General features: G+C 54.0%; 2 protein-coding genes across 3 annotated transcripts; one reads left to right on the top strand and one right to left on the bottom strand.

Annotated features, from left to right (window-relative positions):
- Positions 1-18: 18 nt before the first annotated feature.
- Positions 19-4,040, bottom strand: LOC136497546 (uncharacterized). Of its 2 annotated transcripts, XM_066493385.1 has the most exons (6): positions 3,847-4,040; positions 3,664-3,687; positions 2,452-2,725; positions 1,551-1,787; positions 1,218-1,435; positions 19-808 (listed from the first exon to the last, which is right to left on the bottom strand). In XM_066493385.1, the coding sequence occupies exons 1-6, from the start codon at positions 3,891-3,893 to the stop codon at positions 544-546; spliced, it is 1,065 nt and encodes a 354-aa protein (XP_066349482.1). In that variant the 5' UTR covers positions 3,894-4,040; the 3' UTR covers positions 19-543. The 2 variants fall into 2 exon arrangements, with proteins under 2 accessions (XP_066349482.1, XP_066349490.1); XM_066493393.1 differs by lacking the exon at positions 3,664-3,687 and having other exon boundaries at positions 21-808.
- A 7,513-nt stretch (positions 4,041-11,553) lies between these two features.
- Positions 11,554-12,213, top strand: LOC136465155 (uncharacterized). Its single transcript, XM_066464010.1, has 2 exons — positions 11,554-11,594; positions 11,679-12,213. The coding sequence occupies exons 1-2, from the start codon at positions 11,554-11,556 to the stop codon at positions 12,211-12,213; spliced, it is 576 nt and encodes a 191-aa protein (XP_066320107.1).
- Positions 12,214-23,660: the final 11,447 nt, after the last annotated feature.

Below are 23,660 nucleotides of genomic sequence, written 5' to 3'. Positions count from 1 at the left end.
ATATACGATTCAAGATCCCAAATATGAAATACCGAACATCGCTGAACGGACCTCATGAGTTCCTGTTTGAAATTAGATCATATATATGCTAACTATATCAGCAGTTGTATATGTTATTATATACAAATGTACTACTCCAATGTATGCTTCAACAAACATGAAGCTCCAGTGTAAGCTTCAGACCAAGGACAAGGTTGATCGATATGCTTGGAATGTCCGCCCGCTGTGGTAGGTCGTTGCAAAGGCGGTGCTTCTCACTCTACATAATCTCGATGTCTCCATCACAAACAGCACAATGGTCACAGAAACATCGCTGAGAGCAGCATCGCTCGGTCAGTAACTCAGTGGTCATGCACCTTCAGATTCAGTATGGCCGTGTGCAGGCAAAGCACGCGAATCCACGTCTGCTGGTGGGTGTGTATATTATTTAACCTCCTCTTCTAACCTATAGCTACCTATCTGGCCATGCACCCACTGACCTGCCCGCCATGCACCCACTGACCTGCCTGCCTCCTTCCAAGTAACCTCCCGGTCAACACACCATCATACAACATCTAGTTCTATGGAACGTGCATCGACACGCTCCTGACGACTCCTCATACGCGGCCCTGAGCCATTTGGGCCGTGATCTTCTTTACCGATACCGTCCGAACTTTTCATGTCATTCAGAGCTCTCTTGGCGTACACCGTGAAGGCGACTGTCAGGACGATAGCAATGACGAAGGAAATGGCGTTGTATGCTATTTCCACTGGTGTCATTTTATAGTTGCCGTACTTCATGTCAGCCAATGTCCGTATTAAACGCCCACTGCACCAAACACATAGCGAAAATAAGCAAATCACAAAGTACCTATTAAGATAAAGCATATGAGCGCATTCAGTAACTTAAGAAGTAAGTATGTTGGGTAAGCTGTCGAATTTACTGGCAACCAAAAAAACTACATAAAACTTTTCAAATAAACTAACTTCTACATGGTCAGATTATAGCTTATAAGAAGAGTACAGCAAAATGTCCTTCAACTGGTGAACTCGTATAAGAAAAAAATGATTAACTAGATTCATGGTCAGAAACTCAGCATGCTAGTTTTTGAGTATGTGAATCATGTGCAAAGAATTACAGCACACAAGTAGAGGTTAGAGATTTAGATGGTGGATGAACAAACCATGCTAAGTTGAATGGATCAATAATCTGCAATGTGATAGAGATCATATCTAACCTGTAGATATAGATGAAGGCCTCAGGTACCATTCCAGCAACAGAACCACACAGATAAGGGTTGAACTTAATTTCTGTCACAGTCACGGCATAATTAAAAATTGTATATGGGAATGGCGAGATTCTGAAAAGTGCAACAACCCGAAACTGCTGGAACCAATTCCCTTCACCCGCAAGTTTTATTAATGCTATCTGCTGAGGCCATTTTGTTAACCATACCTGCATTTAAAAAAAAAAGGAAGTAGAGAAAAAAAAATGAATTAGGGAATAATCCTGTCATAGAAAAGATCTACCTCTTAAATTACAAATCACACATAAGGCTGAGAAATTTTACATGCAGACGTTCACGGAATAATGAGCCAATCCAATACGGTACCACCATGCCAATAGTAGTCCCGACCATTATAATCAAGAAACCCCAACCATATCCAAATATCATTCCTGCTAACCACATAGAAGGTCCAGAAGGGACTAGAATAACTGGAAAGAGAGCCAAAGATGCAACGAGAACAACAGCTAATACTGGACGCCCAAAAGCACTTGCTTCCCATTGCATGATTGGCAAGAGAACCTACAGCAAATAGACAAAGTACCTTCTGTGTCAACATTGGAGAAATGCTGAGAGCAAGCATGGAACAGACACAAATAGCATGAAGAAGAATGGCACAATTGATACATAGACCAAAAATTACATTTCACTTAAACTACAACATATCAACTGCTTGTTACAAAATGATAAGAGTGTGCTAGGATGTTTGTCAATTAAAAGTACAACATATCCGCTGCTTTTTAAGAGAAAAATTACAAGTTCTATATGATACAATGAGACATGGGCCCTGGTACCATGTGTTTGTTACTGAGTGACAATTTCTGAACTACAAGCTTTAGGGCATATATATACATCTAAAATCTAATTGTTTTTAATTCAAAATAGTAAAGACATCTTGCATATTGTTTATCATGATAGTTTGAAGTAACTAGCAAGCATAAGAAACATATATTCTTGTAAATTTGATCCCCAGGGACCAGATTGATCAAATAAGCCATCAGACAAAAAAATTGTAACTATCCTTTAAGAGCTTTCCAAGTAGCATATTTCAGTTTATCTCTGAAACCTAATTGTTGTTGTCCTAGCATTACCCAAAGAATCTGATTCATCTACGCAGATGACAAGATCTTTCAGGTTACAGAAAAGAATGCCTGCAAAAGTGGTGAGAAAGAGTACCAGTGTTTACCTTCTCGAAGGCAAAGGGGACTCCCCATTTCACGAAGACATAACCCACTAATATAAGAAGGAAGCAGCCAAGCAGAACTTTCATCCACCAAATGAAAGATCTTGACTTTGGTTGCTCAGATAAAATTGCCGTGCCAACATCAGATGTTGCATGTTGAGCCCGTGTAACCAGCCTCGCATATTCGTCATCCTTTGTGTTCTGCTCAGAATGGTCAACTGTTGTGCATGACGCCCCAGCTGAAGACCTTGGCATGTCTGCCACTGCCCCTTCGCCTCTGTTTATCAACGAAAGGCAACATTATGAAAATTAATTATTAACATGTCAATGTAAGGCTGTGGCATACTTGTAGCATGTATCCAAGAAGGGAAACTAAGGAACCTCATATGGCTCACGTGTTACTGTAATGACTAATGAGATCTCATTTTGCAGTATATACAATACCAGGGTATTACGCATGCACAATAGAATCCCTGGCCCCGGAATGAGGGGAACATAGGCTCTAGATTGTAGTCTCTATGGAAGTTGAAGTGCTGGTACTCTCTGGCTAAAATTAGTAGCAAAACAGGACCTGCATTTCCTGTCCTCTTTATTTCAAACTCATATTTGACGACCCTAGTGAAACAAAGTCGAATTACCCGCACAAAAGTTTCCATTTTGTCTTCTTTATTTGACGTAATATTCCAACTATATCAGTGCAAACATTACGCCTAGCAAGATTGTCAAAGGCATCCACTTGCACTTGTCCATCAGTTCATGTTCATCCACATCCACCACACTAGTCTTTGAAACCAGCCACCGGATGGTGCAGTGCAACGGCCAGTGGTTCAATCGAGATAATTAGGAAAGAGACTAAGAAATTGGATATGATTGTAGTAACTTGGAAGTTGGAACATCGTTAATAATTATGCTCCCCAATTCGACCAAGCTTACGACCGTACAGTACGTTTTATAAGATAAGATCCACGCGTGGCGTGCACCCGTGGTGACCACACGGCGACGCGTGGCGTGGCACAAACGCTCGGCAGCTCCGGTGGCTGGTCGGCGGCGGCGGCGGCCGTTGCTCCGAAGACACCACCTACCGCCATTCTTGGAAACTTCAACGCACCGAGCAAGGCAAAGGTGGGGCCACGGGACATTCCCGACCAAGCGGAAGGGAGCAAGAAGAACATCTTGGGACGGATGAACGAAACCTCCTAAACAAGCGAAATCCACCTGTGCCGGCGGGCGGCAGCTACACTACACCTCAAAAAGACAAAAGGAAATTGTAAATAAAACAACAGAAATACCGACCAGAATCTCTCAAGCCTACCGCTGAAGCAAAATCTCCAGGGGGAATAAAGGAGAGAGGTAATCTGAAGTTGATGAAAAAACTGAAGCACCCCGCTGCGCGCGTACCTGGCCATCTCCCCCGCCTCGATGCTGAGCGGGAGGACGCGCGCCATGGAGGAGGGATCAAAGCATTTGGAGCGACTTGGCTCCTTGGTCTCCGGTTCCCTTATTTCTGGAAGCTTGCCGCAGTGGAAGGAGAAGAGAGGGAGAAAGGAAGAAGGAGAAGAAAACAGCGCACAGCCGCACACGGAACCAGAAAAAGGGCGTACGCTGCTGGCCTGCTGCTGCTGCGCCTGCGCGTAGTGGGGAGGGGAGGGAGGTGGGAGGGGGAATGACCGAACCGCCCCCCGCGTTAATTGCACCCTGGGGCATCCTGCGACGCGTCGGACGGAACTACCCCTGCCCGCGGCCGCGGCGGATGAGAATATTAGGGCGCGTTTGCGAGGGTGTACCTCGCCGGCCTGGCCGGCTGGCCATGGCCTGGCCACCCTTAGTCCGGTCCAAATGGTGCAAGTGCTCGTGTTTGTCATCGTGGCTCAACAGAGCCGAGCTCGATTGAGATCGTATTTGTTATGCTTGTAAAATTGAATGCAATCTGTCAAGGTGAGAGGCAGGAGGTGATCCAAATCGCCCCCAATGACTCGCCCGTCGCTCCATCGGGCCAGGCTCCCAAAAAACGACCGATTTCACCGTTTCCTGAGGGCCATGAGAGAGAGTAGAATTTGCACCGCGTGGGCCAGGCTGAGGGAGGAGAAAACGCCACCAAACACCAGAATGAGCTCCCGGGGACGCAGCCAGGCCCACGGGCCACCCTTGCAAACACGCCCTTAATGACGCGCGGGGGCGCGGGGCGGAGGTCTCTCGTCTCCGTGGCGCTTTTGCTTTGCTCTGCCGCGTGGTGGACTGGCTGGTGGTGGCAGCGGCGGACGGGACGGGTGTCGTGGGAGTGGGATTCGAATCGTCGAATGTCGCGAGAGGCTTGCGAGTTGCGACTTTGCGAGGAAAGCTCGTCGGCCGCCGGACGCTGCCACGTGGGCCCGCCGGCCCGTTCAGATGCAGCGAGCTCCACCGTCCGCAACAACGGCCCCGTTCGCTTCGAAAAACGAGTTGAAATATGGCTCCGACTGATTTGTCGTGATAGAAAAATACTGTTTTAACTTAAAAAATAAGTCGAAAAGTATGGATTATAAGACAAACGAACAGAGTCGTAGCAAGCACAAAAGTTGGTTGCCACCTGATGGATCCGTGTTTAGGGTGTGTTTGGTTGAGCTGTGGCTGTGGGAAAAAGCTGCTGTGGGCTGTGAGCTATGGAAAAGCTGCTGTGGGCTGTGAGCTGTAGAAAAGCTGAAAGCTGTTTGGTTAAACAAGTATAAAATATACCTTTTATCTTTATCTCTCTTGAAACAACTATGGAAGAGCTTTTTATTCCACCAATTTCGAAAAGCAGAAAGCCAAAAGCCAAAAACAGAGTCAAACCAGCTTTCAAAACTGTACTACGGAAAAACAGCTGCTTCTGAAAAAGCCACCTGAAAAAGCAGCCCCTTTAGTTGGGCTTTTGACTTTTAGGGCTAAAAGTTAAAGTCAAAAGCACAACCAAACGGACCCTTAGTTATAGAAGTAGCTATGATCTGTGCTTTGCTTGCTTCAAAGGGAAGCAAGTAATCTGCACTCCTGCAGGCGTGTCTTGTGGTCGGTCAAAACCCGAACCCCTTGTGGCTTGTGAGTTCTCCACTGATGACTGTTTTTGTTTGAAAAGTTGAAACGGTGTACTCGGTAACTGTTCAGCTCTAGAGGATTACTGCATTTGACTCCATCTCCATCCCGTCACTCCTGGTTAAGTATTCTTTGCACAGCGTCGTCATGCCTGGCTATGGCGAGCAGCCACACGGCTTGAGAATTGACCATTGCCGTGTTTTGACTTTGGGAGCCATGGAATGTTAAGTCGAACGCGTCTACTTCCTCCGTCCCTAAATATACGTCATTTTCGCTTTCCAAGAAACAATTTTAATTAAATATATATTAAAAACTATTAATATTTATAGTACTACATAATTAGTATCATTGAAAAGACCTTTGAATCTAGTTTTTTAATAAATTTATTTAAAAATAAAAATATTACACGTATTTTTTATAAATCGAGTTAAACCTGTGGCACGTACACCACCGGACGATAGTTATTTAGGGACGGAGGGAGTAGTTTATTTGGCTACACCTTGAAATCTTCCTGTTGCGCTGAAACAAATTGCACGTGTGGCCCCAAAAATGAGTGTAATCGAAGCACGCTCTCGTTGTTGCCTAAGTATATGACTATAATTCATCTTGAGTGGATATGATTCGAGCATACAAGTGCAATAGAAAAGGTTACGCCAAATAAAGTTACTCACTCAATTGATTTGCATCCACTAGGGGCGAAGCCACGTTGGCATTCCCTTTTCGGTTTCCCCCGGTGCATGTGCACCATGGTAAACACAAAAGTTTGTTAATACCTGCCTCTAATTTTCCATGTATTTGAGTATCTCCTTTATATTTGTATACACTTCTTTATATTCGATAAGTGTGCACCAGGGTCCGTTTTGTGCTAGCTTCGCCCCTAACTGTACCCACAGGTGTGAATTGTGAGTCAAACAACAATGAACAATACTGTCGGTGTTTCAGACCGAGGGGTCCTCAACCAACTAGTAAATTTGTACTGCGTGTTCCCAATCCCGGATGGTGATGCAAAGAAACGCAAGGCTTATACTAGTTCAGGCGATCGGTGCCCTACATCCAGTCTGAGAGATTGATCTTGTATTCCTTACACCGAGGTGCTTGTAGTAGGGGGTTACAAGCTGGGTGAGAGAGGGAGCTAATCCCAGGTCTCGGCACGGAGTGATGGGGGCTGCTTGAGACGTTGCTCTCAGACAGCGGATGAGTATGTGTGTTACAGGGTGTTGTTTTTGCGTGTGCCTGTGTTCCTCTCCTAGAATCGACCCAAATCCTCTCCTTTTATAGTTGAAGGGAGGACCAGGGTAGTACGTGTGCTAACTATACGGCGTCGTGCGAACGGAGGCGACGTGTCCGAGCCCTGTAGCCCGTTCCTATGGTGGCGTGGTCGTCGGAGTGGTCCGTCCTTGAAGCGCTGGGGCGACGTGCTGGTCACATCCGATCCTGTGCGTCATGGGAGCTCCAGGGCTACCTCGAAGCGGGCGCGGCGGTCATCGTGCGGGTCACTGTAGGTTGTCTACGCGCGAGGCCGAGGCTCGGTTGGTGCCGAGGCCGAACCATGGTGGGGGTCTCGGCAGACGTGAATCTCGAGATGGCCGAGGCCCTGATGCAGGGTGCCGAGGCTTGGAGGGAGCGGTCGGTCTGGTACGCTAGTTCGGAGGTGATGATGACCCGGGCCAGACCTCCCATGCCGCGTTGTCTTCGGGGAGGGTGTTATGGGACACAGCGTAGCGCCGGCGCTGATCGTGGGTACAGCACCGGAACACAGTGGCCGGTAATCCTCGCCGTGCCTTATCTTAGCCGGTATGGTGTTGATGCGACTCTTTGTCTCGTCGGCCACTCCGTGGTGTCGAGCCGTCGTCCGGCTAAAATTGCAGGAGTGATTGACGCATTAATAGGACGTGACATGCTGTCGGGAAGACTGGTCAAGGCGGAAGCGACGGGTAATTGCCAAGCCAGCCTTGGAGAATAGCTGTCTCATCCGAGGCTGTACTCATGGGGCCTCGGGCGAGACAGAAATTGGGCTCCTTGCCGAGGCCTCTCGTGAGAGGCCTTGGGCGAGGCGGAAGTTTCGTCAGGGTGTCGAGACCTCCCACGCGAGGCCTCGGGCGAGGCGGAGAGCCGGTGGGCTCGGACGGGGTTGGTGGTGAACCCACGACTTACCTTCTGGCTTTGTTTGTTGATGAGATTTAAGTGACTCTTTTAGTGTACGCTCGGGGTACCTCGATTTATGGTACCCGACAGTAGCCCCCGAGCCTTAGGGGGAGTGCATGCACTCTCCCTAAGGATTTGTCGAGACTTGGCTTGCAGCCGTTCCTGTAGGGATTGTGATTTTTGTATTTTGAGGCCTCGGTGGGTGCACGCGAGCGCACCCGCCGGGTGTAGCCCCCGAGGCCCTGGGGGAGTGGATTCATTCCCCCAGGGTCTTTTTTCTCACGTTGAGCGAGAGATTTTGCATTTGCTGAGCCCACGAGTGCGAGTTTGGGTCGCGGGGTTTAGGCAAGGTCGCAGGAAGAGCCCCCGAGCCTCTGCATAGAGCGAGAAGGCGATCGGGAGCATCCCTGACTTTTTGTACGACCCTCGTGTTTTCTTTTCGCTCGGAAGGAGGGGTGGGATATGCCAGGCTACCCTCGGTGGGCGCGAGCGGTGACATTCCCGATGAGCTGTTATCGGGTAGTCCGAGTGGAGGCCCGAGCCTCGTTCGCTAAGGGTCGGCTAGCGGTCCAGAGACACACTCCAAGAGTACCGAAGGGTTTCTCTAGTGGGTGCCGAGGCCGTTCGCTAGGCCCCGGTGGCTCGCTACCTCCCTACGGTGGGATCCCATTCGGAGACCTCCCTGTCGGTCTCGGACACGACTTGGGATGTCCCGAGCGATCGTTCGCTCGGGCCTTGGCCATACTTGGGCTGGCCCACAGTCGTCCCTGACTTTGTTGCCCTGGGGCGGCTGTCAAAACCCTAGGGGGCCCAGCCTTCGAACCCCTAGATCGTAACGGGCTCGATGCCCTTTGTCGTATTTTTAACGAAACTTCCAGCGCGGGCTTTGGTTGTTTGTTTTTGTCTTGGGTGTAGGAGAAGCCCCTGAGCCTCCGCGCGGAGCGAGAGGGCGGTCAGGGGTCCTCCTAACTTTTTTGTTCGATCCTCACATATCCTTTTCGTTCGGACGGAGGGGTTGTTTGCTGAGCCCATTCGGGTGCGAGCCTGGGTCACTGGGTCTCGGCAAGGTTGTAGGAAGAACCCCCTAGCCTCTGCATGGAGTGAGAGGGCCGTCAGGAGTTCTCTTGGCTTTTTATACGCCCCTCGCGCATGAGGGTTTGTTTTGCCGAGGCCCCCTTGGGTACGAGCCTGGGTCGCGGGGTCTCGGCATATCTACAGGAAGAGCCCACTAGCCTCTGCATAGAGCGAGAGGGCCGTCAGGAGCTCCCCTGTCTTTTTGTACGACCCTCACGCTTCCTTTTTGCTCGGAAGGAGGGTTTGTTTTGCCGAGCCCCCTCGAGTCCGAGCCGGGGTCGCTGGGTCTCGGCAAGGTTGCAGGAAGAGCCCCTTAGCCTCTGCATAGAGCAAGAAGGCCATCAGGGGTTCCCCTAACTTTTTGTACGACCCTCATGCTTCCTTTTCGCTCGGAAGGAGGGGTGGAATGTGCCACGTTACCCTCGGTGGGTACGAGCGGTGGCACTTTCGGTGAGCTGTTATCGGGTAGTCCGAGTGGAGGCCCATACCCCATTCGCTAGGGGTCGGCTAGCGGTCTAGAGACGCGCTCTAAGAGTACCAGAGGGTTTCTCTAGTGGGTGCTGGGGCCGTTCGCTGGGCCCTAGTGGCTCGGTGCCTCCCTACGGTGGGATCCCATTCGGAGACCTCCCTGCCGGTCTCGGACACGACTTTGGGCGTCCTAAGCGTTTCGCTTGCTTGGGTCTCAGCCCCGTATGGGCTCGCCCGCAGTCATCCCTAACTCTGTTGCCCTGGGGTGGCTGTCGAAACCCCTAGGGGCCCAGCCTTCGAACCCCTGGACCATAATAGGCTCAGCGCCCGGTTCCTTCATCTGAAAGGAGTAGGACGGGGGAATATCTTCCCTATCGGCTCGGCAACGGCTGGCGCGCCTTTTGAGGCAGTTTTCTGGGGAGACGGAACATCGCCTGCTGCCGCAGTGGTCGTGCGCGACGTGGTGTCAGTGGATGGGACGTAACTGTTCCCGCAATTAATGAGAAAAAGGTGGGCACGCGGGCAGTGAAATCGGATTGGGGTTAACCGCGCCGAATTTGGGGGAAACTTCCCCGATTTCATCGCCCGTCCGTTTCATCTTTACCCTGCATAAATACGCAATGAGCCTCGCCCCTCCTCACCTTACCTTGCCTACGCTAGTTCTGCCCCCATTGAGCCGTCGCTAGAGCAGTGGACGTCGGGAAGAAGAAGGGAGGAAGGCGAGCTAGGGAGAGAGAGAGAGAGACAAACTCACCACTGCATTCGAACCCTCCACCGCACTTATGGCCGGCGACATCATTGTCATCGAGGCAGACCCCTGGGATCCGTCTGACGTCACCGTGGAGACGCTTCAATCGCTCGTCGACGGCGGACTCCTTCGTCCGGTGACGGACCCCAGCAGGCCAGAGTGGATCGCTCCGTCGGGCGAGCTGGAGCCGAGGCCTCGCGACGGCTACGTCGTGAGCTTCGTCTCCCTTCATGAGCGTGGCCTTGGCGTTCCGGCGGATCGGTTCATACGGGCGCTCCCGCATTACTATAGCGTGGAGCTCCACAACTTCAACCCCAACTCCATCGCGCAGGCGGCCATCTTCGTCGATGTCTGCAAGGGGTACTTGGGGATTGCTCCCCATTGGGAGTTGTGGCTCCACCTCTTCCGAGCGGTGCACACCACTAAGCCGATGGGCATGTCGGGCACGAGGAAAGCGGTGAGGGCCGGTGGCTGCACTCTCCAAGTGCGTCAGGACCGCCAGCACCTCTACATCCCGGCCTAGCTCACGTCATCCAATCGTCGATGGTACACGAGCTGGTTCTATCTTCACAATGATGACGGAGGACTTCCCCCCTACACTGGGCAGATCGTGGGGAGCTGCCTAGAAAGGTGGAAGTACGGCGTCCCAAGGGAGGATCAGCCCAAGCTGAAGCCGCTTCTAGAGGGGCTAGAGAGGCTATGGAGCCATGGCCTTACTGTGGCCGTGGTCGTGGCTGCCTTCCATCACCGAAGGGTGCTGCCGCTGATGGCTCGGCGGTGGCGCCTGTTCGAGATGAGGCATGGTGAGCCAAATGAGGGCCTCCGGATGTCCTCCTCCGCCCTTCCCGATGAGGAAATTCTTCGCCGGGTGGGGGAGATGGTGGAGGCGAAGCTGAGAGGCGGCAACCTGACCTCCATCGCGATGCGCCTGTCGCGGGGGTTCCTCTCGCTGGTAAGTCGCACGCCACTGCAGCCCTCGAGCCCTCTCTGTTTTCCACTATTTCTCATTCCCTTATGCGCGATCACTGTTCCTGTAGGGGATGAGGGATGTGCGAGCCTCTCCGCCGCTCGTTCCCAAGGATGCGAGGCGGCGGGCGGTCAACCGGGCGCACGTCGAGGCGCAGAAAAAGAGGAAGGACGCCAAGGCGGCGAAGCGTACGAGGCAGATTCTCATGCGTGAGAAACTGGATGAGCGTCACCGGCAGCAAAGGAAGGATGGCCTCCCATTGGAGGAGTCCCCGTCGCTATCATTATCGACGGATGCCTTGGACGAGGATGACGAGGGCAAGCTGGGGTGGGGTCCATTGGACCATCTCCCTGATGTGGGGGAGATGGTGCCTGGGGTGTTGGCAAGCAGCCTAGCGCTCCCAGGAGGAGGAGGAGGAGGAGCTGCCCCGAGGTCGGCGGTTGCCCGCCTCGGGGCTGAGGCCGACACGCCCGAGGAGCGGGCGTTGGGCAAATGCGTCGTCAGCCCGACGGGCTCGGCGGCAGTGGTGGAGCAAGTGGCGGCGGGTGCAACGCTACCGCCCTCATAGGGGATCAAGGGAGCGCCGAGGCCCGTCGGGGACCGGTCGACGCCGGCAGATGTGGAGGCCGCGCCCCTGCTGCCGCCACTGCCCTTGCAGATGAGGGTTGCAGTGCCAAAGCGGTTGCAGCCTCGCTCGTGGTAAGCGCATTTTTTGGGTAGAGCCGTAGCGTTTTCTGTTCGCTCTTTGGTCTCGTGCTGACCCTATAGGTGATTTTTCCTTAGTCAGAAGCGACCTGCGGACGAGCTTCCCTTGGCACCCCTCAAGGCGCTCAAGGTGAGCCCCGGCTCCTCCACCCACTGGGTGGCAGAGGCGCAAGCCGCTATACAACACGGCACGGCATCGGCGAGGGCCGACCCGAAGGAGCCGGCCACCCAAGGAGGGGCTGCCGAGGCGACCCCGACACAGACGAGGGAGGGAGTGCTTCCGCCCCGCGAGGGCGAGGCTCATGAGTCAGATGGGGCTGGGGTGCCCTTAGTTGCTGAGGCCCCCGGGGTCTCCGAGGCTGAGGCGACGGAGGCCGGGGCACCCAAGACCGCTGAGACCGCAGCGGCGGGGGTCGGTGTTTCTGCGACCACCGAGGCCACGATGGCGGAGGCCGGAGCCCCCGAGACCATCGAGGCCATGATTGCGGAGGCTGGAGCCCCCGAGATCACTGAGGCTGACATGATGGCGGCGAGGTCGTCTGCCCAGGAGGCGGAGATGAAGGCGGCGGAGGCCTTGGTGGCGCCCTTGGTTCAGGGCCCGCCGTTGTTATGAGGTAGCGCCCAGGAGGCGGAGGTCTATTCGATCTCCTCCGATGATACTTCTCGGGCACAGGAGGTGGTCGACGCTGAGGAGACCAGCGCCGTGGAATAGCCGGCTCCGACCTTGGGTGAGGGAAGCTCGGCCCTCATGCGGGTGCGACCCGAGCCTTGCGGGTGGGATCACCCGCGTGTACTGTGGCGGAGCTGGGACAACCCTGAGGGGGAGCCTCTGTTTGCCCTCAAGGACGCAGCCGAGGGCAGGCGCTAGGACACCTTCGAGCAATACCGCCAGCTGGAGGAGCGGTCGCTACGGACGGCGCTGTTCGTGGTGGCCGACGAACTACCCGAAGTCGCCTAGGTTCGTGTTTTCTTTTCTCGTGCGACGTTGTCTTTTTCTGAGTTTTGTTGCAATGAATGACCCCTGTTCCACTTCCCTAGGAGCTCGAGACCCGGTCCCTTAGGAAGTCGGTCTTTCTCCGGTGGGAGAGGGACATCTGGGACCAGCTCCAGCGGCAAAAGGGTCTGCTTGCGGGTGCCAACGAGCTTCTAGCGGCGCGGAGCACGGAGGTGGAGGACCTTTAGCTTCGTTGTACCGATGCAAAGGTCGAGGTGGTCATGGCCTAGGGGCAGGTTGCCCCTTTAGCGGCGCGGGTCAAGGAGTCGGAGGAGGAGCTTACCCGCGTCACCGGTGATCGGGATGTCCTCAGGTCCTGGGCTGAAGAAGCGACGGCCTTGGGCAAGGCCCTTGCTAGGCAGCTGGGGGCAGAGCAGAGTGCGCACCAGCTGACGAAAGGCGCCTTGGACGAGGCCCTTACGGCGGTTGAGGCCTCCCAGACCGATGCTGTGGTCTGGAGGGGAAAGGCCGAGGGTGAGTACTGTCCCCCTCGTTTTCTTTGTTTTTCTTGTGTTCGCCTCCTAACTCCCTGATGTGATGCAGAGCTAGGGAGAGAGGTCTCCAGGGCTGCCGAGGCTTCTCGGATTGAGGCCCCGCGCCTGAAGGAAAAGGCCGAGGCCTCCATGGGCGAGGCCCAATGCTAGGGAGAGAAGGCCGAGGCCTCTCGGGTTGAGGCCCGTCGATGGGAGCAGAAGGCCAGAGGTGAGTTCCGTAGGCTTCTGTCCCTTTTTTGGCTCGCTTTTTCTTCGCACTCAATCTCACTCCGTTTCCTTGGGCGCAGAGTTGGAGGCGGAGGTCACCCGAGCGGCCGAGGCTTCCAGCGCGGTGTAAACGGTGCTCGAGACTGAGATCGGGGAGCACGAGGCATTGAAAAGTGCTGCCCTTTCCGCCTGCGAGGCCTTGGAAGTCGAAGGGGTTCAGTCAGGCAGCTCCCTTGGGAGCCATTTGATTACGCTGAGCAGCCAGATGCGTGAGCGGCTCCGAGGAGCACTGCACATGGGTATCAAGCGCGCGTTGGCCATCATCTCCTCTCACTATATTAGCGTCGACCTCTCGGCCATCAGTGATGGCTATGTCCTGCCTGATGATGACGAGGAGGCCGACGCGGCGGTCACGAAGCTGATGGAGGCGGCGAAAGGCTCAGGCACGGTGCTGGCAATGCTGTTCGAAGAGGAGGTGGTCCCTCCCCTACCGTCTGCCGATGCTGGAAGCCCTGAGCCTTGACCTGGGCCCAAGGGGCCATGTAAAAATAGAGTAGGAATTATCTTTGTATCGTAATGCTTGTGGCCGTCGAGGCCTTTCTTTTTGAAGTATTCGTGTTTCTTAGTTGTTTTTCTCATGTTTCCGAGCCTCTGCCCTCTGTTGCTTCTGATCAGATTTCTTTTGCAAAAAACCTCCTGAAGGGTCGAGATGGCGACTAGAGGGAGGGTAAATAGTCTTTTCTAAAACTTAATCGTGTCGGCTAACCGATACAAATGCGGAATTAAAACTATCGGACTAGCCAAGACTATACCCCACTATATATGTTTACTAGCACCTTGCAAAGATAACAATTATGCAACAAAGGTGCCGGGCTAGTTAGAGCTCTCCTAAACAATTCTAGGAGCAAGGTTACACAAACCTATGACACTAGTACTTTAAGCAACAAGGGAGCTCCTACACATACTAGTAAGCAAAAGTACAAAGCTAACTAAGCTCACTAGCAATGCTCAATAACAAGGTAAACAATGCCTAATTAGAGAGCGCAAATACTTAGCTACACAAACTAAGCAATGTGACTAATAAGGTTACTAAAACCAAATTAGCCACGCAAGGGAGCTACTTCTATGCTACACAAGCAAGAAGGTAATTAGCAAGCTACACAAGCTATCTAATTACAAGAGCAACTACACAAGCTTAATATGTATAAAAGTAATTGCAAGCTTGTATAATGGGGATGCAAACCAACGGGAAGAACAAGGTTGACACGATGATTTTTCTCCCGAGGTTCACGTGTTTGCCAACACGCTAGTCCCCGTTGTGTCGACCGCTCACTTGGTGGTTCGGCGGCTAATTAGCATCACCCGCTAAGCCCGCACGTCGGGCGCCGCAAGAACCTACCTCTTGAGTGAGGGTAGCTCAATGACACACTTTACTAAAGTTGCTCTTCGCGACTCCCGTGGGGCGAGCACAAGTGCCCCTCACAAGCACTTCTTTGGAGCACCACACAAGCTTCTTGCGCGCTTCGATGGAGACCACCACCAAGCCGTCTAGGAGGTGGCAACCTCCAAGAGTAACAAGCACCACTGGCTTACAACTCGATCACCTAGTGCCACTCAATGCAACCTCACGATGCAATCGCACTAGAATCGTTCACTCACACAATCGAATGATCACTATCAAGTATGTGTGAGATGGAGGGCTCCCAAGCACTCTCAAGCATGGACACAAAGTCCCCTTAGGTGCTCTACACCAGCCATGGCCGAAGGCCACTTCTATTTATAGCCCCAAGGGCTAAACTAGCCGTTACCCCTTCACTGGGCAAAAATCGGGCCGACCGGACGCTCCGGTCGTGTTGACCGGACGCTAGACCTCAGCGTCCGGTTGTCCGTAGACGGCCACGTGTCCTGATTCCAACGGTCACTTGACCTAACCGGACGCAGCAGCTAAAACTGACCGAACGCTGAACCCCCAGCGTCCGGTCGTTTCTAGTAAGGTACCGACCTCGACCGGACGCGTCCGGTCACACTTGATCGGACGCAGCCAGCGTCCGGTCACACTCCAGCTTCTGCGTCATTGTACGTCAGCCTGACCGGACGTAGCCTGCCAGCGTTCGGTGCTTTCAGACCCAGCGTCCGGTCAGTTGACCGATGCTAGCGTCTTCGCGACCAACGCATTTTCACTTCTAACTTCTTCACCCTTGCTCCAATGTGCTAACCACCAAGAATTTGCATCCGGCACAATAGAAAATAGGCATTCCATTGTAAATGTGCCAACACCACCAAGTGTACACCACCATGTGTATGTGTGTTAGCATTTTCACAATCATTTCCCAAATGATGTTAGCCACTCAACTTGCCATGCCACTCGATCCTAGCGACAATGCAAAGTTAGATCACTCGAGTGGTACTAGATGACCAATATGCAAACAAGTTTGCCCCTCTTGATAGTACGGCCATCTATCCTAAACCCGGTCATAAACTTCTCTACACACCTATGACTGGTGAAATAAAATGCCCTAGGTTATACCTTTGCCTTGCGCATTCCATTCCATCTCCTTCAATGTCGATGCAACACATGCACCAACACGATCAACAATGATATGATCCACTTCATATCATCACGTGATCATATTGGTTCATCGATCTTGACTTCACTTGCTCTTCACCGTTGCCATCGTCCATCGGTGCCAAGTCTTGCTCAAGCTTCACCACCACACGGTCCATCACTCCAAAGCCTTTAACTTGCCCTTCATGCTTGCAACCGGTCCATCAAGCCAAGTCTTGTCTTGATCTTCTCCACCTTGATCACATGACTCAATGTCATGTCTCATGTGCAATAAGCTCCTTCATCATCACATGTGTGAGCTTTGCAACATCTCCAAGCCATTTTCACCTCCATGGCATATGTTGCTCACACACATGTATCTGTGGACTAATTACCTGTGTATCTCACATAAACACAATTAGTCCACCTAAGTTGTCACTCAATTACCAAAACCAAACAAGGACCTTTCACCTCCTTGGAGCTTAAGTCGTCCCTTGGGCGAGAGGTGGTGAGGGAGTGCCGTAGCCTAGAGGCATAGGCCGTCTCGCGACTCTACCGACCTCTGGCTTAGGAAACAGACTTTGGTTCGTGGGCTTTTTACAACCGATTCGTCAGAGCGTGCTAGAGACTTGGCGTAGGAATTTTTTTCCGAAAAACGACTGAAGAACGGTGCTTGAAAAATGGTGCGTGGGACTCAGGGGGAGTCCCCCATCTAGCCCCCGAGGGAGGCTTGGTTCTGCAGAGGCAGAGCCAAGTCTCCCTTACAGTGTTATCGTATTGCCGAGACCCACGATGGGCTCAGGGGGGTTTTCTCAAAAAATTAGAACAACTAAAGAACGCTTCTTAATTGTATTCCGAGAAACAATATATACAATGCTTGGAAATTTAAGGGTAAAAGCAACATAGCTGTTCTATGTTCTAAGCGTTGGTGAAGATTTCGCCCTTCTCGTTGGCTAGCTTGTAGGTCCCGGGCTTTAGTACTTGGGCGACGATGTACGGCCCTTCCTATGGTGGGGTCAGCTTGTGGCGGCCCTTGTTGCTCTGTGTTAGTCTCAACACCAGGTCGCCTACCTTCAAGTCTCTGCTTTGAATGCGCCGAGCCTGATAGCACCGTAGGGCTTGCTGGTACTTGGCCGAATGTAGCAGCGCAACGTCTCGGGCTTCTTCTAGTTGGTCGAGGGCGTCTTTGCGGGCGGTGCGGTTGCTTTGCTCGTTATAGGCCTGTAGCCTCGGGGAACCATATTCCAAATCAGTGGGGAGGATGGCCTCGGCACCATAGACTAGGAAGAAAGGTGTGAACCCCGTGGCTCGGCTTGGAGTGTTCCTCAGGCTCTAGGTGACCGATGGGAGTTCGGTGAGCCATTTCTTGCCAAACTTCTTCAACCGGTTGTGAATTCTTGGCTTGAGGCCTTGTAGGATCATGCCGTTGGCACGCTCTACTTGGCCATTAGTCCTTGGGTGTCCTACAGCCAACCAGGCCACACGGATGTGGTGGTCATCGCAGAATGCCAAGAATTTTTTGTCGGTGAACTGCGTCCCGTTGTCGGTGATGATGGTGTTTGGGACCCCGAACCTGTGGATAATGTCGATGAAGAATAGCACTGCTTGCTCGGATTTGATTTGATTGATCGGACGAGCCTCGATCCACTTGGAAAATTTATCGATTGCTACCAAGAGGTGGGTATAGCCCCCGGGCGCCTTCTATAGAGGCCCGACCATGTTGAGCCCCCATACGGCAAATGGCTAAGTGATGGGGATGGTTTGGAGGGCTTGGGTCGGGAGGTGCGTCTACCATGCATAGTACTGGCATCCTTCGTAGGAGCGTACTAACTTGGTGGTGTCGGCAACCGCCATCGGCCAATAGAACCCTTGGTGGAAGGCGTTTCCGATGAGCGTTCGAGGCGTCACGTGGTGCTCGTAGGCCCCTGCATGCAAGTCCCAAAGTGGGCTTGGCCTGCTTTGGTGGTGATGCACCATTGGAGGATGCCAGAGGGACTTCGTCTATACAATTCGTGATTGCAGAGGACGTAAGTCTTGGCTTGTCACGCCAACCGTCGGGCGTTGGTCCTATCGCTAGGAAGCTCTCCCTAAGCGAGCCAATCAAGGAACGAGACTCGCCAGTCCATGTTCTGGTCGGTCTGGGGAGGCCCCATGTCCACTTCCATGACCTCGGGCTCGGCCGAAGGAGTCTTGGCAACCGAGGAGGCATCGAGCCCCGCGGTGGGTTTAGCCGGTGGGCCCTCTTCTGCTGCCGAGGCATAGTCAACGGAAGGCTTGTGGAGGTCCCTAGCAAAGACATTCGGGGGGACCGGAGCCCATGTCGAGACCATCTTTGCCAGTTCATCCGTGGCCTCGTTGTATTTACGGGCGATGTGATTGAGTTTGAGACCGTCGAACTTATCTTCTAGGCGACGTACCACCTTGTAGTACGCCTCCATTTTGGGGTCGAGGCAGTTTGACTCCTTCATGACTTGATCAATGATGAGCTATGAGTCACTCCGGATGTCGAGACGCCGAACTCCAAGCTCGATGGCGATCTGCAAGCCGTTGATGAGGGCTTCATATTCGACTGCGTTGTTGGAGGCGGTGAAGTGGAGCCAAACCATGTATCGCATATGTACTCCAAGGGGCGAGATGAAGAGCAGACCCACGCCTGCCCCAGTCTTCATCAGGGACCCGTCGAAGTACATGGTCTAACACTCCGTCTGAATTTGAGCAGGTGGCAGTTGGGTGTCGGTCCACTCAGCCACAAAATCGGCTAGGGCCTGAGACTTGATTGCTTTCCGAGGCACAAAGGTTAGGGCTTCCCCCATAAGTTCGATGACCCATTTGGCTATCCTACCTGAGGCCTCCTGGTTATGGATTATCTCTCCTAGGGGGAAAGACGATATTATCATTACCGGGTGGGACTCGAAGTAGTGGCGCAGCTTGCGTCGAGCCAAGACTACGGCGTAGATAAGCTTTTGGATGTGGGGGTAGCGTGCTTTGGTCTCGGAGAGCACTTTGCTGATGAAGTAGATAGGTCGTTGGATGGGTAGAGCATGCCCCTCTTCCTGCCTCTCTACCACTATGGCCGCGCTGACCACTTGGGTTGTTGCGGCGACGTATAGTAAGAGGGCCTCGTCCCTCGCCGGTGGTACCAGGACGGGAGGATTGGTGAGCAGCGCTTTGAGCTTGGTGAGGGCCTCCTCGGCCTCGGGGGTCCAAGAGAAGCGTTCGGATTTTCTCAAGAGGCGGTACAGAGGCAAGCCTTTTTCACCGAGGCGCGAGATGAAGCGGCTCAAGGCCGCAAGGCATCCCATGACCCTCTGTACTCCTTTGAGGTCTCTGATTGGTCCCATGCTGGTTATGACTAAGACCTTTTTCGGGTTGGCTTCGATGCCGCGTACTGAGACTATGAATCCCAAGAGCAAGCCTCGGGGGACCCCGAACACACACTTCTTGGGATTGAGCTTGATGCCCTTCTCTCTAAGGCATTTGAAGGCTATCTTCAAGTCATCGATGAGATCCTCGGCCTTTCTGGACTTGACTACGATGTTGTCCACATAGGCCTCGACGGTTCGCCCGATGTGGTCACCAAAGACCTGGGTCATGCACCGCTGGTAAGTGGCCCCTACGTTTCTGAGGCTGAAAGGCATAGTCACATAGCAGTACATGCCGAATGGGGTGATGAAAGAAGTCACGAGCTAGTCGGACTCTTTCATCTTGATCTGATGGTAACTAGAATATGCGTCAAGGAAAGACAAAGTCTCGCATCCCGCAGTGGAGTCAATGATTTGATCGATTCGAGGTAATGGGAAGGGGACTTTTGGACAGGCTTTGTTCAAACCGGTGTAGTCTACACACATCCTCCATTTCCCATTTTTCTTTTTGACCAACACAGGGTTAGCTAACCACTCTGGATGGGATACTTCCCTGATGAACCCGGCCGTCAAAAGTTTCTGCACCTCCTCGCTGATGGTCCTGCGCTTTTCCTCGTCGAATCGGCATAGGCGCTGCTTCACCGGTCCAGAGTTGGCCCGGATGTCTAAGGCGTGCTCGGCGACCTTCCTTGGTATGCCCGGCATATCCGAGGGACTCCACGCGAACATGTCGGCATTTGCGCGGAGAAAGTCGACGAGCACGGCCTCCTATTTGATGTCGAGGGTGGCGCTTATCCTCAGCGCCCGGTCGTCGGGGCAGGCAGGGTCGACTGGGACAAGTTTGATGGCCTCTGTGGGCTCGAACATCCTGGCTCGATGCTTGGGCTCGGGCAGCTGGCTGCCGAGCCGGTCGAGGTCGACGATGAGGGTCTCGGCTTCCACGAGAGCCTCGGCGTATTCGATGCACTCGACGTCGCAGTCGTATGCATGCTCGTATGTGGACTCGATCGTGATGACGCCGTTGGGACCCGGCATCTTAAGCTTGAGATAGGTGTAGTTGGGGACCACCATGAACTTGGCGTAGCACGGCCGCCCCAGGATGGCATGGTAGGTTCCCCTTGTAACATCCCGGTCCAGGGCTTAATAGGATTAATAGGATACTCATACCAATAAGTTGCAACTTCTTTTCCGGAAGCCCATCTACAAATAACTCTGAGGTTAAGCGTGCTTGGCCTGGAGCGATGGGTGACCGACCGGGAAGTTCTTCCCGGGTGCGCACGAGTGAGGACAAAGTGCGCAGAAAAGACCTGTGTTGGTCTGTGAGGGCAGTCTATATCCTAGAGAAGCTGTCAGATGTAAGCGGGCCCGGCCTCGGAGAGGCGGGACGTTATAGAATGGTATCAGAGCCGACTCTCGCGGTTTCACGGGCGCGTGTGTCGCAGTTGCGCAGGCATGGTGCGCATGGCTGGTGTGGATCCGGCGTGGTCACACAGCATGGCACATGCGCTGGCTCTGGACACATGGACGTGGCCAAGAGAGGACGCTCCTGGCTTGGGATTGATCGACGAGGACGTCGATCTCTTAAGGGGGTGAGGATGTAACATCCCGGTCTAGGGCTTAATAGGATTAATAGGATACTCATACCAATAAGTTGCAACTTCTTTTCCGGAAGCCCATCTACAAATAACTCTGAGGTTAAGCGTGCTTGGCCTGGAGCGATGGGTGACCGACCGGGAAGTTCTTCCCGGGTGCGCACGAGTGAGGACAAAGTGTGCAGAAAAGACCTGTGTTGGTCTGTGAGGGCAGTCTATATCCTAGAGAAGCTGTCAGATGTAAGCGGGCCCGGCCTCGGAGAGGCGGGACGTTATACCCCTGAATCCGACCACCTCGAAGGTAAGTACCTCCTTGCGGTAGTTGGACGGGGTGCCGAAGCAGACGGGAAGGTCGATACGCCTGAGGGGTCGCGTGCGTTTCCCTGGCACGATGCCATGGAAGGGCGCGGCATTGCCCTGGAGCCGTGAATGGTCGATCTCTAAAAGCTCTAGGGTGCTGGCGTAGAGGATGTTGAGGCTGCTACCTCCGTCCATCAATACCTTGGTGAGCCGGGTGTTGCCGACGATTGGGTCGACAACAAGCGGGTACTGCTCAGGATTCGGGACATGGTCGGGGTGGTCATCTCGATCAAAGGTGATCGCTTCCCGAGACTAGTCGAGGTATCGGGGAGTGGCCACCTTGACCGAGAAGACCTCTCGGCGCTCCCTCTTCCGCTGGCGCACTGTGAGGCACGCCGAGGGTCCGCCAAAGATCATGAAGGTGTTGTGAATCTCGGGGAACCCCTCGTCCTTGTCATCGTCCCGGTCGTCGACCCCTTTTGGCTTGGTGTCGTCGTCGGGGGGCCCGAGCTTGGCGTAGTAACACCGGAGCATGGAGCAATCCTCAAGGGCGTGCTTTACCGAGCCCTAATGGTATGGGCAAGGTTTCCTAAGCATGTTGTCGAAGGGCATAGGGCCCTTGAGGCCTCGGGGATTCTTGCGTTCTGCGGCCGTGACTAGATCGGCCTCAAGGACCTCCTGCTTCCCCAGGCGGCCCTTTTTCTTACTCTTGGGGAGGTGGGAGGCTGAGGCCTCGGGGGCCTCGTCCCTCCGCTTCCCCTTGGCGTCGCTGTCGGGGAAGATGGCTCCAACAGCCTCTTCACCTGAGGCGAAGTTGGTGGTGATGTCGAGGAGCGCGGCAACTGAGCGCGGCACATTTCGACCTAACTCTCGGACCAAGTCTCGGCAGGTGGTGCCGGAGAGGAAAGCTTGGACGATCTCCGAGTCGCCGACGCTGGGCAACTCGGTGCACTATTTGGAGAAGCACTAGATGAAGTCTCGGAGAGACTCGTCTAGTTTCTGGCGACAACTCTTAAGATCCCAGGAGTTCCTAGGGCGCACGTATGTGCCCTGGAAGTTCCCGATGAAGATCCTAACCAAGTCACGCCAGTCATGGATTTGTGAGGGAGGAAGGTGCTCGAGCCAGGCTCACGTCGAGTCTGACAAGAGCAAGGGGAGGTTGCGGATGATGAGCAGGTCATCGTCCATGCCACCTAGCTGGCAGGCCAGGTGGTAATCGACAAGCCAGAGTTCGGGGTTGGTCTCGCCGCTATACTTCGCGAGATTGGCTGGTTGCCGAAACCGGGCTGGGAAATGAGCAGCGCGGATGGCTCTGCTGAAGACCTGAGGGCTTGGTGGTTCAGGAGAAGGACTGCGGTCCTCCTCGCTGTCATAACGGCCACCTCGGTGTGGGTGGTAGCCCCGAGCGGGCCCCTCGTTGTCGTGGCGTCGTCGCCTGCTGACTACCTCATGGTCTCCCTGCGCCTCGCGTCGATTGCCAAGGCGGTCAAGCAGTAAGGGGACCCTATGGGCTATCGGTGCTCGAGCGGGCTCAGGATGAACCGAGGCTTCCCTATCCTACCGAGGTGGTGCCGCGGGTAGGTTCGAGACGCCCCCGTGTCGTCGGGAGGCAGAACTCTCGGCCTGTTGCACCGCGGCAGTCTCTAGGAGATCTCGGAGCTCGCCGCGGACCCACCGCCCCTTCATGGTAGAAGGCTCGGGCATCATGCGGACCAGCATTACTGTAGCCGTGACGTTCTGGCTAGCGCGATTGAAGACTAGGGTTGCTCGCTCCCTTTGTCATTGTGGATGCGGTGATGCACATCGCGGGCCCTCCGTCGGGCTCCTCCGCCGTCGCCACGACCTCGCTGCTCCTATTCGAGAGAGTCTCGAAGCTGCTGTAGAAGGAGTCGGTCTTGTTCGACCTTGGCCTGGAGCTCACGGAGTTGTTCTGGGTCTGGGCGTTGAGGTCGTGCAAGGGCGAGGTTCTCATTCCATGCTGCTGGTAGGACAACGCGTGGAGTTGTGGCGGCGCCTATACCCGGGTGAGGTGGGGAACGACCACCCGCCCCCTCGTCTTCCTCGTCCGCCCTCGGCATCCCGAGCCCTACGTGGAAACACTCGCGAGTGGGGTCGTAGGTGCCCTCGTCGTTGGAGTCGGAGTAGCCGAAGCAGTAGTTGCTTGCGGCCAAGAAGCGACGCATGGCTTCAGGGTCATGGAGTCCGGAGAAATCCACTCCGGGCCATGCCTCGTCCTCCTCCAAGGAGTCGGCGCGGGTGTCTAGGTCGAGAGCGAAGCGCTGGCGGCGTCCTAAGGGATCCTCGTGAGTGGTAGTGTAAGCGTAAGCATAAGAGGCGGTGGCATTTCTCAACCCAAAGGGGTATGGGGATGGTGCCGTCGCCGGGCTCTGCTCCGCCGGAGTTGGCTTCTTAGGGAGTGGTGGAGCGGAGCTTGATGACTGGGCGTCGCCGCGTGCCACCGGCGTTTTTCCCTTGTCCAAGCTCAGGCTAGACAGGTCCCCAACCAGGGACCTTGCGCCAACAGCTGGTCATAGGATATCGACGGGGAGCGGCGTGTCGCCCTAGA

This window comes from Miscanthus floridulus, chromosome 1 (genome assembly GCF_019320115.1).
Source record: "Miscanthus floridulus cultivar M001 chromosome 1, ASM1932011v1, whole genome shotgun sequence".
NCBI classification, from domain to species: Eukaryota; Viridiplantae; Streptophyta; class Magnoliopsida; order Poales; family Poaceae; genus Miscanthus; species Miscanthus floridulus.
This window is presented reverse-complemented; position numbering and strand designations above follow the sequence as displayed.

What these genes read in the sequence shown, in the direction of transcription:
- LOC136497546 (XM_066493385.1), bottom strand. Translation starts at nt 3,893, where the DNA reads ATGGCGCGCGTCCTCCCGCTCAGCATCGAGGCGGGGGAGATGGCCAG. An exon ending in GCTGCCGCCCGCCGGCACAG is followed by an intron (nt 2,726 to 3,663) that starts GTGGATTTCGCT and finishes GTTGATAAACAG; the next exon opens with AGGCGAAGGGGCAGTGGCAG. An exon ending in TCCCCTTTGCCTTCGAGAAG is followed by an intron (nt 1,788 to 2,451) that starts GTAAACACTGGT and finishes TATTTGCTGTAG; the next exon opens with GTTCTCTTGCCAATCATGCA.
- LOC136465155 (XM_066464010.1), top strand. Translation starts at nt 11,554, where the DNA reads ATGAGGGTTGCAGTGCCAAAGCGGTTGCAGCCTCGCTCGTG. An exon ending in CGGTTGCAGCCTCGCTCGTG is followed by an intron (nt 11,595 to 11,678) that starts GTAAGCGCATTT and finishes ATTTTTCCTTAG; the next exon opens with TCAGAAGCGACCTGCGGACG.